The sequence below is a fragment of the Cetorhinus maximus genome, chromosome 1, assembly GCF_964194155.1.
Source record: "Cetorhinus maximus chromosome 1, sCetMax3.hap1.1, whole genome shotgun sequence".
In the NCBI taxonomy this organism is placed as follows: Eukaryota; Metazoa; Chordata; class Chondrichthyes; order Lamniformes; family Cetorhinidae; genus Cetorhinus; species Cetorhinus maximus.
In genome coordinates, this window is record NC_135879.1 from 100,366,610 (window position 1) to 100,384,511 (window position 17,902).

The 17,902-nt window shown below is 40.2% G+C and overlaps 1 protein-coding gene across 1 annotated transcript in view; it reads right to left on the minus strand.

Moving 5' to 3' along the window:
* col25a1 (collagen type XXV alpha 1 chain) overlaps window positions 1–17,902 on the minus strand; it is a 227,159-nt gene that overhangs the window by 126,567 nt on the left and 82,690 nt on the right. The window contains exons 12-14 of the mRNA XM_078544797.1: window positions 13,494–13,526; window positions 13,339–13,374; window positions 9,343–9,387 (exon numbers count right to left, since the gene is read on the minus strand). Of these exons, the coding sequence (XP_078400923.1) occupies window positions 9,343–9,387; window positions 13,339–13,374; window positions 13,494–13,526 (114 nt within the window). The remainder of the gene's footprint in view (window positions 1–9,342; window positions 9,388–13,338; window positions 13,375–13,493; window positions 13,527–17,902) is intronic.

The window sequence follows — 17,902 nt, forward strand, 5'->3', positions numbered from 1 at the left end:
GTTCACTTTCATGAGGCAATTTAATGGTAGGCACGAGAGGTTATTTTTGCACACAGATGGACAACGTAAAAGTTTAGGAAAAGGCACACTACTGTCGCCAACTCAAAGTCATTCTTTCGTCTAGCCTGAAACTGAGGAATTTTTATCTCTCTGTCACCTCTCCTCTTAAAATCATGTTTTTAAAAATCAGGTTGGTGCCTGTCATCAAACCAATACTTCCTGATTAATCTTGTCTTTTCCTTTACTCTTTTCAATCTTGGTGGTTTCTTGCACTGTAGATCTTGATCCCTCAGCTTAGTTTTTCCATAATAGTTGAAGTGCAGCACAACTCTCAATGACCTCAACGGCATTATTTTTCAACTGTTATCTAATGTGAGCTACTCATTTTACTGCCTATTTAGTAGAAATAATACAAGGAGGCAAATTATACTCGTCTATGACAATCAGACTGAAAAAAACAACTGTACTGCCTTAAGGATTGTCTAAGCACATCTAATCTCTAAATTTGAGCTGTCAGTAACTATACGCATCAATACTCTTCATTTAAAGGCAGTTGATGCTGCCTTTCAATCAAGAATGGCACTAACCATCCAGAGTCTTCTCTTCCTTGATTGGGGCTTGTACTCATACTGCAGAAGGCTTCCTGTCACTTAACTGGAAGTAGCACTAACAATCCTGAGACTTCTAACATTTGATCAGGAGTGACGTCAATGATCTTAAGCCTTCTGATACTTGATCGGGAGCAACAACAGTGGTCCTTAGATTTGTGACACTTGAATTGGGAGCGACACTAATAATCCAAAAAAAATTACTGATTCCTACTAAAGGAAAGTAGTTCAAAAATCATGGAACAATGCAGCAAAGAGGGAGGCCGTTTGGTCCACTGTGCCTGTGCTGGTTCTTTGAAAGAACTATCCACTTAATCCCACTCCCCTGCTCTCATTATAACCCTGCAAATTATTTCCCTTCAAGTGTTTATCTAATTCCCTTTTGAAAGGGACCATGGAATCTCCTTTCACCACCCTTTCAGGCATGCATTCCACTTCAGAATGTTAGAAAGAAATAAAATGACATTGATGTAATGAATGATTCTATGTAACTGGCATGCTCTCTAATGGCATATTAACTGGACAGTTAGGTGATTTTTTGGATGAATTTTATTGAGTCTTTAAATCTCCAAGAGCACCAGCATGTCAGACTGACATTGCCAGTCAGCATTGCGAGGTTGATAAACCGAGTAGAAAATGCAGCCACAACACCAGAAGGTGGCACTGTTTGCCTCTGATCCATTCCATCACACTGACCAGCAAACTTGGCATTTTCCCAGTGCGCACACTCTACATGCATATAAACACATGCACCAACATCCATGCACAACAAAGGTGTGAAGTTAGTTTGCAGCTTTGTTATGATGTACAAGATTTCATTATTAGCCTCTGGTGGTTGTAATGTAGTTAATGTATAAGATAGTACACTCATGAGAACATGTGCGGGCAATCAGTTCTCCATCTGCATGCTGTGCTATGTATTAGTACATATTGTAATTAAAGTCTCACTTTCACTGTCCCAACAGGGCTGCAACCAGCTGGAAACATTTGTTTTACTTTTGTGGAGATCCTACCACTGCCCATTGATAGGACCATCTTAATTGGGTTTTGTCTACAAATAATAGGCCTAAAAACCCTGACACATTTGATCCTGGTGTATATTGTCAGGATCTGCCCGCTGTTGACGACATCACCAAAGCTTGCAAAGCCAGAGGAAGAGGCTGTTTTAAATTATACAAATGGGGTGGGAGTCTTTGTCAACTGATAAATAATAGAAAGAGACTGGGCTGGGCTCCTCCCATCCACCTAAGAAGTATTTTTTACAGAGGATATGGGTTCCACATCTGGCATTCAGCAGCTAGTTGGTCTGCTTTTACCTGGTGTACTGACCCACTGATATCCTGTTGGCCCTGTGATGAGGAAACTCCTGGCTGGGAGTATCCTCCTGTGGTCACAGCCCCTCTTGCACCTTGACTTTGCTCAGAGTGGGTGGTGTCTTTACTCTTCATCATGCCCTATGAAAACTGTTCAGGAAGGCTAGGGATCAAAGTTATGCCCTAATTTGAAACTCATCGACCATATTCCCATAAGATGTACGTTAGTGCTGTGCCAGAATAGCTACAAATTTTCAGCTTTAGTCTTATCTATCTTCAGACAGAGCATAGAATTAAATAACCTGGTAGACAATGCATTTTAAACAAATACTGTATCTCCTAAAGCCTTGGATAGACTTCTTAGTAGCTACAGGCATTGGAGCAGATGGGAAGATAAACCAAAGGAGCAGAGGGCACAATACTGATGGGCAAACTTTTTCTTATTCACCCATTCATGGGATATGGGCTTCGCTGGCTGGGCCAGCATTTATTGCCCTTCCCTCATTGCCCTTGAGAAGGTGGTGATGAGCTGCATTCTTGAACCGTTGCAGCCCATTTGGTGTCAGTACACCCACAGTGCTGATAGGAAGAGAGTTCAAGGATTTTGACCCAGCCACAGTGAAGGAACAGCAATATATTTCCAAGTTAGGATGGTGAATAACTTGGAGGGGAACTTCCAGGTGGTGGTACTCCCATCTATCTGCTGCCTTGCCCTTCTGGATGGTAGTGGTTGTGGGTTTGGAAGGTGCTGTCTAAGGAGCCGTGGTGAATTCCTGCAGTGCTTCTTGTAGATGGTACACACTGCTGCTACTGTGCATCGGTGGTGGAGGTAGTGAATGTTTGTGGACATGGTGCCAGTCAAGCAGGCTGCTTTGTCCTGGATGGTGTCAAGCTTCTTGAGTTTTGTGGGAGCTGCACTATCCAGGCAGATGGGGAGTGTTCCATCACACTCCTGACTTGCGCTTTGTAGATGGTGGACAGGATTTGGGGAGTCCGGAGGTGAGTTACTTGTTGCATGATTCCTAGCCTCTGACCTGCTCTTGTAGCCACAGTATTTATATGGCTAGTCCAGTTCAGTTTCTGGTCAATGGTAACCCCTAGGATGTTGATAATGGGGGATTCAGTGATGGTAATGCCATTGAATGTCAAGGGGCAATGATTAGATTCTCTCTTGTTGGAGATGGTCATTGCCTGACACTTGTGTGGTGCAAATGTTACTTGCCAGCCCAAGCCTGGATATTGTCCAGGTCTTGCTGCATTTGGACATGGACTGCTTCAGTATCTGAGGAGTCGCAAATGGTGCTGAACATTGTGCAATCATCAGCGAACATGCCCACTTCTGACCTTATGATGGAAGGAAGGTCATTGATGAAGCAGCTGAAGATGGTTGGGCCTAGAACACTACGCTGAGGAACTCCTGCAGTGATGTCCTGGAGCTGAGATGACTGACCTCCAACAACAACAACCATCTTCCCTTGTGCTAGGTATGACTCCAACCGGTACTCCAAACAGTACTGATTCCAAGTCTACAAAGAGGAATAGGGATAGATTCTTACAAGCAGCTCTGGAACTTCAGTTATCTGTTTAATTGAATGTCTTTCAGGTCTTTTTTGGAAAGTGTACTATTAAAATTAATGAATCTATAAACCCTGAGGATAATCTTTCTGATGATAAATTAATGAAATAATTTGCCTGTAGAGTGTTAAGGTTTCCTTTTTAGTTTCCAAAAGCCTCCCCCGCCCCCTTCACATGGTGATACCTCTTGCTGTGGCACAGATCCACTTGAAAACTACCACAACAATCACTACCATCTACATTTTTATATGACAATGAACATGCTGATTAACTCCATTAAAGAAAATAGTACGTGCAATGGAGAGAGAATTCCCACTGCTGCCATCAGAGTTCCTGCACTGGGAGATGCTGGTCACATAAGTAAGGTCAGAATTGAATTAACATGACAGGCCAATTGATTGATTGATTCAGTCCCAGGTGTTGAACCTTGGTGCTAGGATATTGACCTGTTCTCAACTTTTAAAACCTGGCATCATGTGGGCAACCTCTCATGTGTCTCTCAATAGAATCAATCGAACTTAAAATTGGGAAAGAGATATAATGGGTGGCTGAATTGATGTCAACCATTTTACATAATCGCCCAAAGTCAAAATTATCCCCCGTGATTCTTATATTGGAAGATGAAGAGACGTGAGAGGGTTTACTGCTAAGAACCCAACATACTAGTTTCTCTGATATATTATTATACACATGCTGAGTCTGCTTTTTGCAGTACCCCAGCATTAGCTCTTCCTTTGTGTATGGAACATTTCTTCCAAAACAGATTGAAAATGTCAACAGATTTATATTCAAACCATCACCAAACACCATCACTAAAAATATGTCTTGCTGGCATGGAGTCAGAAGCCAGTACCTACACAAGTCGCATGCAATTCTAAAGTGCATCCACCAGTTCTGAATCTTTGACCACTCTTGTTGGAGAAACAAAACAGTCGTGGCCTCAGTATGTATATCTAGTCATCAGGGGATGAAATGCCTAAGAGCTGCTTCTGGACTTAAATACAGCAAACTGCACGTAACAGAATTAAATAGGAAATCTGTCACTTAAAGTTGCACTATTGATTTTGGATGAGTTACTATAGGCAACTTTCAGCTGCAGATAGAATAAGGAAGACAATATACAGAGCTTCTGGCAATAAATGCCCATGGAGCAAGTTTCTTCTTCACTTCACAAATTAATCTTTTGGGAAGAATTTTATAGTGAACAGCAAATATAGACCCAGATTTTCTTCCAATGGTGTGCACTGTATCTCTGCCATAACTACAAGTGTAAATGTGGTTTCCACAGTACTTCTTTTGAAGTTTACGCAGTGCAGGAAAATAAATCCAAGGAAATGCATGGTGCAAGTTTAAAAAACAAATTTGGAGAATGTTTGTTTAAAAAAAGAAAAAAGGAAGCACTTCCAGTGGTTTCATAATTCTCCAAATTTACTTCACAATTCTTGAAACTGGACACATATTTGGATGCTTTGAATTCTTTCATGGGACATGGGTGTTGCTGGCTAGGTCAGCATTTATATTGCCCATCCCTAATTGCCCTTGTGAAGGTGGTGGTGAGCCGCATTCTAGAACTGCTGTTAGGGAGGGAGTTCCAGGGTATTGACCCAGCGACAGTGAAGGAACGGTGATGTATTCCCAAGTCAAAATGGTGTGTGGCTTGAAGGGGAACTTCCAGGTGGTGGTGTTCCCATGCTTCGAAGGTGCCATCGAAGGAGCCTTGGTGAATTGCTGCAGTGTATCTTGTAGATTGTACACACCGCTGCCACTCTGTGCCAGTGGTGGAGGGAGTAAATGTTGAAGGCGGTCGATTGTGTACCAATCAAACAGGCTGCTTTGTCCTGGACGGTGTCAAGCTTCTTGAGTGTTATTGGAGCTGTTCTCATCCAGGCAAGTGGAGAGTTTTCATCACACTCCTGACTTGTGCTTTGTAGATGGTGGACAGGCTTTGGGGAGTCAGGAGGTGAGATACTGTCCACAGAACTTCCAGCCTCTGACCTGCTCTTGTAGCCACAGTATTTATGTGGTTGGTCCAGTTCAGTTCTTGATCAATGGTAACCCCCAGGATGTTGTTAGTGGTAATGCCATTGATGTCAAGGGGTGATGGTTAGATTTGCCCTTATTGAAGATGGCCATCGCCTGACACTTCTGTGGCGTGAAGTGTTTACTTGCCACTTATCAGCGCAAGCCTGAATGTTGTCCAGGTCTTGCTTCAAATGGGCATGGACTGCTTTAGCATCTGAGGAGTCGCGAATGGTGAACATTGTGCAATCATCAGCAAACATCCCCACTTATGACCTTATGATGGAAGGAAAGTAATTGATGAAGCAACTGAAGATGGTTGGGCCTGAGATACTATCCTGACGAACTCCTGCAGTAATGTCCTGGGACTGGGATGATTGACCTCCAACAACCACAACCATCTTCCTTTGTGCTAGGTATGACTCCAACCAGTGGAGAGTATTTCCCCCTGATTCCCATTGACTCCAGTTTTGCTAGGGCTCCATGATGCCACATTCGGTCAAACGTTGCCTTGACATCAAGGGCAGTCACTCTCACCTCACCTCAGGAGTTCAGCTCTTTTGTCCATGTTTGAACCAAGGCTGTAATGAGGTCAAAAGCTGAGTGGCCCTGGCAGAGCCCAAAGTGAGAGTCAGTGAGCAGGTTGTTTTTGGGTAAGTGTTGCTTGATGGTACTGTCGTCGACCCCTTCCACCACTTTGCTAATGATCAAGAGTAGACTGATGGGGCGGTAATTGGACAGGTTGGATTTGTCCTGCTTTTTGTGAATAGGACATACTTGGGCAGTTTTCAACATTGTCAGGCAGATGCCAGTGTTGTAGCTGGACTGGAACAGCTTGGCTAAGGGTGAAGATAGCTCTGAAGCACATGTCTTCAGTAATATTTCTGCAATATTGTCAGGGCTCATAGTCTTTGCAGTATCCAGTGCCCTTCAGCCTTTTCTTGATATCACGTGGTGTGAATCGAACTGGCTGAAGACTGGCATCTATGATGGGTCATCCACTCGGTACTTCTGGCTGAACATTGCTGCAAATACTTCAGCCTTGTCTTTTGCACTGATGTTCTGGGCTTTCCCATCATTGAGGATGGGGATATTTGTGGAGCATCCTCCCCCAGTTAGTTGTTTAACCATTCACAACTGGATGTGGCAGGGCTGCAGAGCTGAGATCTGATCCATTGGTTGCGGGATCGCTTAACTCTGGCTATCACTTGCTGATATTCCTGTTTGGCACGCAAGTAGTCCTGTGTTGTAGCTTCACCAGTTTGACACCTCATTCTTCGGTATGCCTGGTGTTGCTCCAGTGGAGAGTTTGCAGGTTGCAATCTTACGTCATTGAAACTGTTCATAAATATTGTTACTTAAAATGCACTTCATATTTTGGGTATCTTGCTTTGTTCCCAGTGGAAATTGTATCTGGATGAAACCTTAAGTAAACTCAGTGGAAAAAAAATGTGCTAGGAGAGTAGACTATTGTTAAAGAGGCAGTGTTGTAATGTCAGAAGATGGCAATAGTTCAGGGAAGAGTTAGCTGCCAGCAGTCTCCAGAGAGATGGAGGATGGAAAACGAGTTCAGGGGAAGGAGGTGGCGGTAGATCTCTCTGCCCCATTTCCTGCCATTTCCACCATAGTTGTTGCTAGTAATAAACTTCCATATAATTGCATTCGACTACAACCTTCGTCAGTCTTGCTTAGCATAGATAGCATAGAGACAGATCACTGGAGGTCTACATCGAGACCCTTAACATAAATGGTGGCAGCAGACCATAAAAGACCATGACAATTCCCACCCCAACCGCCCACATCAACCGTGTATTGGTGTGGGCAGCAGATTATCGGGGTCAATTGGTTTGTTAATAATCTCAATTTCTCCTTGATTTTTTAATTTAAATATGGCAGGCTGGATGCCAATTTCAGCATCCGCACACCTACCGTGTTATGGGGGTGAGCTTGGGGCTAAATAAGAAGGTGATGGGATTGGTGTGATAGAGCAGGGAAATCCAGCCCATTTTGTGCACTTTGCATCAATGTGAAGCCAAATCCAATTTATATTGATGCAAACTGTGCATATCACTAGCATGTCACTGACATGGTGTGTTTTCTACAGTCTGACCAAATGACTTGATCAAGCGGGAGCTCTGAATGACACAAGCTGCATTTGGGATTGAAGTGAAACAAATTTAATTTTCTGACGATACGCCTTGATTTGAAAACCCATAAATCTAATAAACACAAAGGTATAGAACACACACAAGTGTACTCTCCACTAAGTTTTTAAATATAAATAATGAGATATCCTAACTATAAAACTATTAACCCTAAAGATAATAAAGTCAAGGGCCTCTGTTATTTGGTCCCCATTTGGTTGGCCACTTGACAGCTTTCCAATAAGTACTCTGGGTATGTTCCTGCTGATGTCAGAGATATTTTGGGTCTTTACGAATATGCTGACTTGACTGGAAAGTGTTTACTGCTGATATTAGGCACAAAGGAGAAGCAGCATCCAAACCCAGCTCTGTCATCCATCGCTTTGATAACCACAAATTTTCTTTGGGCATAAAGATTATACTGCTTACATTTATATTCCTTGTCTTCATTCTCTTTAATATTTAGTAACACAAGTGAATCAACTCTCTGTTGTAGGTACAGTAAAACAGGGTACTCATTTTTAGTGTTTCCAACTAATAGGTATTTTCTACATTTTCAATCTTTTCCATTGTGATACCTTATTTTATAACTGCTGAGAAACATTTGAAATTATTGATCATATTGGAGTATTAAACTATCAGAAACTTATTTTGTTCACTGAGAAAAGACCATGTGCCCCATCAAACCACTCCATCCACAGCCCATGTACCATGTGCTTTATCGTGTACTCTGCACAACTCACTTAGTCTGCTGAAAAAACATTCTACAGATGTCTTCCTGCTGCAAAGGACAAAGCTGCCCATCAAATAAGAAATTGCACTGTTAAACTAATTGTGCTGATTCCTCCTCCACCCAAATAATATCCTTCTTTATGAAGCTCCAATGGACATGCAGGAGCAAATCATTCTCATTGAAAGGGTCTGTTTCAAATCCTCTTTGGTACATTTACAAACATGATGCAAGTTTCATCATTGTGCTGCTTATACACAGTCACTGTGACAAAGAAGTACAGCTAGCTCTTTTGGTTTTTAGTTTTTTCTCATAGACAATGTTATACCTTTTAAAATAACGATGATGCACCTTGAGTGTTAACTCACCAAAGACTTCAGTGGTAACACTGTCTTTGAAGGCTAACTTCAAATGAGCAAATTTTAAAATTTAATTTAAAAAAAACAGTTTTATGGCACTAGCGAAAGACAAAGAAATTCTTCTTATCACTTAAGGGGTATGTGTATTTTAATGTATAAAAATAATTAGAACAGGTAGACTTTATTCAGATAATTGAGTGCTGTCTTTTTACAAAACAGCGACAAAATAAATTTACTTGACATGGTGGCCTTGCATAATCTCATAGTCCCTTGTTACATTAGTTAAATTACTTGAGCCAAATTTCTGCTAATATATGCAGTGTGATCATCTGGCAAAATTAATAACAAGGTTGAGGAAGGTGGAGGAAGGTGATGGGCCCTGAACAGATCTGATCTACAAAATGATAAAACTTCTGATAACTTGCAAACTAAAACCAACCAAAAGGAATTGAGCAGCTTTACATATAAGTTAGAACTGAGGGGAAGAGCTGCAAACAGAAACAGGTGACTACATATCAGAAACCAAGCAGGCAGCTTTTTTGCAAATTCTTTACTCCACATCCACCCCAACGTACAGGCTGCAGCAGTCATTACCTTTATCCCCGGGAGTCCAGGAAGCCCAGGAAGACCTGGTTCACCCTACACAGGAAAATTACAAAACATTATAGAGGAGTGTTCAGCTGTCTCAAGAGTCTAGTTTATCTCCACCTCAATGGTAACTCAATGACATCTGAATCATGATTCAATTGATAATAAATACAATATGCCTTTTGTTTGCTTTTTAGTCAAGGCAGTATGACTTCATAAGTTATTCAACAAGGAAGCATTTTAAAATGTATTTTTCTTTTTCATCAGTACAAAGTTGAATTGGATCAGGATTATAATGGAAATATCTTGTAAAGATGCTCACATTTTCTCAATTTTATGTGAAGTCACTATAATGAGGCACTAGGTGGCACCATGTATCAGATTACTGCCCATTCACATCTGGGGGCTGGATTTAAATGCTGGCAATATAGAGAGGATAACAGTTTCCTCTCTATGACTACAATTAGGGGATCTTACAGAAAACAAGCTTTGGCAGATTCAATCCAGCTCTCAATGGACATGAACTGCCACCATTCAGTTATCTTCACAATGGACCTAATTGGCACCAAGTAAAATGTGGCTTCATTATTGGATAACAATCGCACCATGCACAAAATACCCTGATGTACAGGCTTAACTTCATGCGCCATTGCAGATGATTCCCCCTCATTTATCAGGATGTACATTTTGGAAGGTGCCAATCAAGGATTAATAACAAGCACTGGCATTAGATCTTGACTGTTGCTGGAGGAATTTAGCCACTCACTAAATGGAAGAATTAATCTATGCCCAAATCTTTGTTCATTGAATAGAAGTGTTTAATTTTCCTCTCCTTCCCTTGAAGGCCTCGATTCTTGTTGCGCTATGGTTCTACAAGGTGCAACAACTTGTCAGTGCTTTGCCAAAGTGACCATTCTTAATGTGTGAATAGACATTAAGTATCCGCAAATCATTTGACTATAGAGGAAAGTATAGTTAGGCCTGACCCTGTCCTTATCTGACGTCCAAAAAAGCATGCTTTTTTACAGGGAACACTGAATAGCAATCAGGAGAGGGAATATATTTTATTTTTCCCATTCTCTGGACCAAAGATGCAGAGGCCAATTGTAACATTGCATGGCTGCATTTAGCAGAGATCAGCCATATGAGCTTCAGGAGTGTAAACTTTCTGATCTGTATTGTTCAGAACCATACTGAGTGGTGAATTCACTCACTGAGCTGGTGAGGGAACCATTACTGCAGTTTTTAATGGAATTTTTGTACAATTTGCCATGATTTGATGGAGTTACTGACTACAGAGAGTTCTTTTATTCAACATGGATCTGAAAAAGAGGTTTCTGTTTCTGAATTCTGAAGGGGCATCACCAGTATAAGAAAACATTTCTTTTAAAAAAGCAAGAAAGTATTTTGTTGTCTATGCATCAGAGGAACAAAATTGCAATTGTTCAAATATTAAGATTGCAAGATTCAACAAGTAAGATCCCAGCATAAACTGCTACTGCATCAAGTTACTCAAACATGTGCTGATTTCTAAATGGCCAGTGGAATGCCTAACATACCACATTGATTAGCTGATGTGAAAGTTCACGAAAGTTCAGTGACTGACGCTAGACTATTCTTGTTGTGATTGTATTCCTGTTCAAACTATGAATAACTCCAGCAATGTTGTCACTAATCTGCACTGCAACTGATATCTGCAATCTGCTTTTGAAACACAAAATGGTGGGAATGCAAGTTGATCAGCGTCTAAAAGAGAATCATAGGTTAATGTTCTGAATGTGATTCTTCATCAAAACTGGTGATGAAGTGTCTCACCTGAACTGTTAACCTCACTTTCCTGTTTCAGTTGCCGACTGAAGTGCAGTACATTTCCAGTAGTTTATGTTTCCTTTTATTTCAGATTTCCAATGTTCATTTTTTTGTCTTTTTATTTGTGACCTGCATTTTGTACGAACCTTTGTAATACAAGTGTGCTGGACAAACACAGGGAAATGTTGGTCTACTTTGCTGTGGTTCTATATATATGAAATATATATATACTTAGATACATACATCAGGAGAGTGGGGAGGGGTGGAAATGCCCCATACATATAGGATATCATCACAAATTTAGTACATCTGCTTGACTAACTAGAAATTATTCACAGCATAGTGATAACAAGAAAATATTGAATAGGCCAAGTGAAAGGGGATTGCATAAAAAAAGGATCTGTCAAAAAGGCTCTAAGTACAATACTAATGAAATGATATATTTGCAAGAAAGAAACATACATAGCTTTCAAAACTTTACAACTCTGCAGAGTGGTGTTTTCTTATCTTAATACCTCACTTATGAAGCATTCATTATCAATTTATCAAATGCTGGCGAATATACTTTTAGGTTGTGCCAAAGAGCAACAGGAAAGTGTTTGGGATCAGAATTGTCCACAAAAGATAGGCTGACTGATTTCAGCAAAGTCAGTAGTGGAGAGAAGTAGGCTGAGGTTTAATGCATCCCCGGGGGACTGAGAGCAACAACAGGGGATATCACTCCAGAGATTCAACCGCCTGCATGTGGGTTTTGGAGTTGCAGGAAAGGTGATGATTACCTATGCCAAAAAAAATTGGCTCACACTACCTATTTGTCAATTAAATTGGTAGAGCCCTGGCTAGGCACAGGAGTAGGATATGGTGCAAGGAAATTGAAAAGGAGAGGAAAGTGTTACAAAATGAAAATGAAGTACTAAAAAATAACTCAACAGAACAAAATTCAAACTGTAAATTTCTTTGATTTTATATATAGAACAATCTCTTTATGTATTAACAATTCGTTTGGGATTTATAAGAATGAATGGGGGTAGTTTTGACTTTGTGCAGTGGTATAAAACAGGTGATAGTGAGTGGGCACTCTTTCACACATCATGTATATTCCAGGGACTTCAATGGAAATTGAAATCTGAAGAGTTGTAAAACATTCTGCTGATTTGCTTTTGGTTGCTTTACATGCTTGCACAAAGTCAAAATGACCCTCAATGATCCTTCATGAGGGAAACCCTATTCATCATCAGAAAAGGAATGTAACGTCAACTCAGAAATTGATATTTTTGTATCCATTATATTCCCAGTATCTGACTTCAATCAGTATTTGCTCTTTGTCACATAGCATGTATTTAATTCCCAATAGTCCATGCTTCCATCATTTGCTTTTGGATAAAAACACTACAGGATTGAATGTCACTTTTCAGTCCATGAATAACAAACAGAATTTTATTGGTGACAGCTGACAAATAGCTTTGTTTAGATAAGTTACTAGACAAATCTATAACTAACAATTTAAGAAAACACGAGCCTCATTTATCTTCCTTGCGAGATAATATAAACCTGGTCACCAATAACTATTAAAAAAGCAGTAATCAAGAGAAGAGAAAAGTTGTGGCTTAATTGCTGAAGAAATGTCAGGAAGGTTTTAAATATTTAAACACACCTTCCATTGTACTCATACCCACACAGGTGGCTGTCTGAGCAAGTACAATACTGCATAGGTGAAGAACAGAGATAATTAGGAAGTACAAAAGGTGCTTCCTAAATTTTGGCTCGCTAGATATGTTCAAGATTTTTTATCATCAGAATAATGCCTCTTCATATTTTTTAGAATGTAAAAAATAAGGGGTTTAGTATTTTAGTGAAGCATTCAGGATTAGAGCAGGTTAAGGTGACACAATCAAGCATATTAGTCGGAGCATCACAGTCTATTAATGGTTATGTTCTGATCGATTCCTAACTATTTGTTTAATGGACTGTCTATCTTTGGGTATTGATTGAAAAGCCTAAGCCAACACGTCACTGTTAATTCCATTTCTTTTTCTTTCTTTACAGTTTTCTACCTGGATAATCAGCAGATGCAAGAGCAATGCAGAAAGTAAGTTAATTCCTGCCCAAAGATTATCCCATTTCCAAACTCATTGTATAAATATTGGAAAAAAACATAAAAAGCAGTCTCATGCTTTTCTCCTTTGCTCTTACCTTTTGTCCCTGATGCCCAGGTTGACCTGGTTCACCCTGCAGAGAAAGGAAAGATACAATTCACCCAATGATCTTTGGAACCAATAATCATTCAACAAAGTTCAGAGCTAATAAAAAACAGAACCTAGAACTTCAGTAACAAGGACCAATCTAACCTTTATTCCAGCAGCTGATGATCCAGGGTCACCCTAATCGCAATCAGAGGGAAAAAGCAAACATACAGTAATTCTACAAGTTACATTAATTTTAATATAGAAAACATGGCATATTCTTTTCCAGATGATCAGCTCAATTTCATTGCAGTTTGTGGGACCTTGCTTGGTACATAATGGATGCTATATTTGCTCACAATACAACAATAACTACACTTCAAATGTAACTTGTTGGCTGTAAAGTACTTTGGGATATCTTGGGGACATAAAGGTGCTATATAAATGTAAATCTTTCTTCATTTCCATGTTGTTGCATCAGTTGCCCACTTTGATATGAGTGCTCAGAAAACCTGACAGCTCTGAGTTACATTAGCACTACTACTGCTAATGCTACTTCTTAATAATCTATAGAAAGGGTATTTGGATGAGAGGTGAGATGGACAATAGCTGCTTTGCTTTTGCTTCCCTGGTGTGAAATAATCCACCTGATGGTCTAACTGAAAACCGTAGAGCAGATTACAATAGTGGCTGGCAGAAGTGTCAAACATCCTGGACCTCATCCTCTGCCAGTCTCCAACTGCTTGAAAGGGAAAAGATTATTGTAGATAAAAGCTACAAGCCCTTACCAATAAACTGCAGACAGTTGGGTTAATTTTTCTTTGGTCTTCTGAGGAATAGCATTTATAAAGTATGTGTCACAATCAAATGAGTCTTATGCACTGTTACCAAATTCTGGTGGTTTGAAAAGAGAACATAAACCTTGTGCAAATACACACCACGAACTACAGTATTCAATACAAAGAAAGGGTGCTTAATAAAATGGTCATCATGAGTAAACATCTCACTGAAGATCCTTTCACTACATTCTTCCATTGCCCTGAAATTTTACACAAGTCATTATGCTCTATTTGAAATTAATAAAAAGATTTCACAGAATAATTTATTTGTAATCAAAATGCAGAATCTTGGTAATGGTAGAATGGAAAACTTTCTCATCAAATATTAGTATCTCCCGGTTCAAATATATTACAATAAAGCTCCCTCCACTCTGCTCTAACATTGAGGCCATTGTACACAGGTAAATATTCGGTTTTTCAGGATAGCCACCCTTTTTCTGCTCTAAGACTGCCAATCTGCACCAAATTAGGTCAGCGTAAAACTCTGAAACTTTCCTGTTATGAAGTGGCTTCAAAATTCCCAGCTCCACTTCATGAGTGCCTTAACACAGCCGGCAGAAAGAATGGACTTTCACTCCATCTGTCTGGGCTGATTGTCTTTCATTTCTAGCATCTGGAATGGCAGACTGCTGAGTAACTGCATACATAAAATTAATATGTAATACCATAATCAGAGAAAGCAGCGTGCAATTCTAATATCGTTGGAGTCAGTAGTTGCTGATGAATTTAAACTCAGCTGAATTGAATCTACCCATATGTTTTCAAATTTTCCTTGGCTGGATTAGTTTTATTGTGGGCAATCTAAGGACAGTTTCAAGTTCAGTGCCTCGTAGAGCAGAGAGCTGTCAGTGAAAGAATTCCATTCTGAAATTTAGAACGGATTCTCTTCTTTCATACAAACATATCTCCTCTGTTCTTACAAAGTAGTAATGATATTATAATAGCCTGCATTTACAGACAACAAAATAAAACTTCCCAACATGTTTCACAGGAGCATACGGACAAAAAGTGACAGCGACTTTATACTAGATAATTCAGTTTTCACTTTAAAATGTTCTCATCCAGGGATGCAAACATCATTCCAATCTGTGATATTTGTTGTGTGTAAATAAATAAAAATGATTAAAACAAAAAACAGCCCTCCAGTCCTCATACATTCCCCATGTTCTATCCATACCAACCTATGCCAACTCATAGCCCCTCATATGCCCTATGCCAATGCATGCCCCTCTACCCACCACCCTTTTCCCTTACCCTCTCCATGCCGACTCACCTAGTATCTTTGGACACTCCCTTTACAGCTTTGATACTTTCTTGACAGTTCCTTGACAGCTTTGACAGTTTCCTGACAACTGGATAATTCTTTGATAGCCAGACAGTTCCAATGTATTTGTGCGTAAAACGTGCTTAATCATGTTTAATTTTAACAATCTCTAAGGGTGTCTTACTCTCCCAAAGGTGCACCGGTACCCTATCCAAAGGGGTACCTTACCTTTTCAAGGCGTACCCTGGCTACCCAAACGAATCCACAAAGTTCAGACCTCCTTTTACCTGTTCTAATCTGCACACTCTGGGTTTCACATTCCTGGCCTTCCAAAATCCCACTTCAGTGGAAGCAGCTGGTGATTTAAATAGCCAGCTGCCTTAGCAAATCATGCATCTTTGAACCCCGGCCCAATTCCAGGCCCGTCCCCACGAAGATGGGAAATGACAGAAAGCCTCTTCGTCATGGCAAAAATCTGGGCCTTAATTTTTACAGAGGTAATTAATATTGCAGATTTGTCTAGTTCTCATTCTGAAGGATTCTTATGTGTAGCCTAAGGACTGCTGTTTTTTAGGACTACTTGCCATTATGGTCACATTAGCTGAGATTTGTTGTTACGATAATTTTGCAGTTCAAATGCTCTCTCGAGATAATTTTTGCTCCACAAACCTTCTGGCACATCATGACCAAAGACAACCTTTATATATGTATATTTATTTCATAAATCTACTTTCAACTTCAAGGTATCAGTTGCATGAATCATCTGCAGAAAACTACTAATTCTTGGCCCAACCACAGCAGGAATTAATTATACACAACACAGGCACACACGGGTTCACAGAGGTCACAGGCTGCGAGCAGGGGGCTATAGGTTATGGCTGTAAAAAGTTCTTAATTCTATTCCATTGATATAAAACAGTGATCATCAAGGTATTGAGGATCACTCAGTCTTGGTGAGTGAGCAAACTGCCTCTTACAAATGTGTACACAACTTCATTGGCATCCTAAAGCTCCCTCAAGAAAACAAATGCAAATAGCAATACTAATAATATGTAGCAACTGTATGTCTAATGTGATTGAGATAAAGATACTCTGGCCATAAAATGCCACATTAGTTTTTCTGTTCTTCTGCTATAACATCAGTAAGAGTTGGACATAACTCCAGGAGAACAGTACAACTGGTTGATCACACTGTTACTCCCTGGATGGCGGGTGAGTGTGAAGCAATTAACGACCTCTATGGTCACAGTCACAATATTACTACTTAAAGGTGAAAAAGTGTCAAAATAAGAAATTATTTTCTGTGGCTTGTTAAATGTATATATTCTAAACCTTTACTACATATTTTGAAAATGGGTTTCATGAGGTTACTTTGGGCCTAAAATGCAGTGATTGGTTTTAGGTACAAGTGCTGTGGTTCTGACGTAGCAGGTAAGAACTCAGGATGTCAGTAAGATACAATACGCCTGGCTTGCATCTCATCCAACATACATGTTAAGTGTAGGTGGAATTGACTGAGTGCTGGCAGAAAATGCAGCCATCCCTAAAGTGGTGCACACACACACATAAGATTTCAGCCATGGCTCAGTGGTAATACTCTCACCTCTGAGTCAGAAGCTTGTGGGCTCAACACCCACTCCAGAGACTTGGTAACATGTTTTAGGTTGACATTTCAGTGAATGACTGAAGACTGCTGCACTGTTGGATGCCGTCTTTCGGATAGGACATTAAACTGAGACCCTGTTCACTCTTTCAGGCAAAAGGTCTAATGGCAGTATTCGAAGAAGAGCAGGGAAGTTCACCAGTGTCCTAGCCAACATTTATTTTGTCAGCCAACATCTCTAAACAGATTACCTGGTTATTTATCTGCCATTTATGGGACCTTGTTGGGTGCAAATTAGCTGCTGCAGTATCTTATGTTATATCAGTGACTGCACATCAAAAGTATTTCATTGGATGAAAAGCGCTTTGGGATAACCTGCGATAATGAGAAGTGCTATAAAAATGAAAGCTCTTTTTTTATATTAAAGGTTAAAGAAGCTAGCCCATAAATTCTCTCATTTTCAGCAGAATTGCTCCTGACTTTAGTATAGAGAAGAGTGGTAAGTTACCTACACCAGATGCTAAATGAGGAATGGTTTGATTTCACAAGCCTTGAATGTCTAAAGACTTTTGTTGGGGGATCGGGGAGTTAGTTTAGCACACACAATTAAGGGTGGATTGGGTCCAGGTCAGATGTTAAAATTTTAAATATTTGAATCCACACCCTGATCTGCCTCTGACCTGTCAACCTCTGGCATTTACAGAGGTGGGACTGGGGGAGGCCAGTCAAGCTACTCCCAGGAGGTGGGTTGGCAAATTAAAGAGTTTAGTGAGGCTAGTACCCTCTGATTTAAGCTGCTTTGCTGGTTTTACAGTGGGTGGCATTGGGAAACCCAACAGCTGAACTGAGGCAAGGGCAGCTTTGGGGA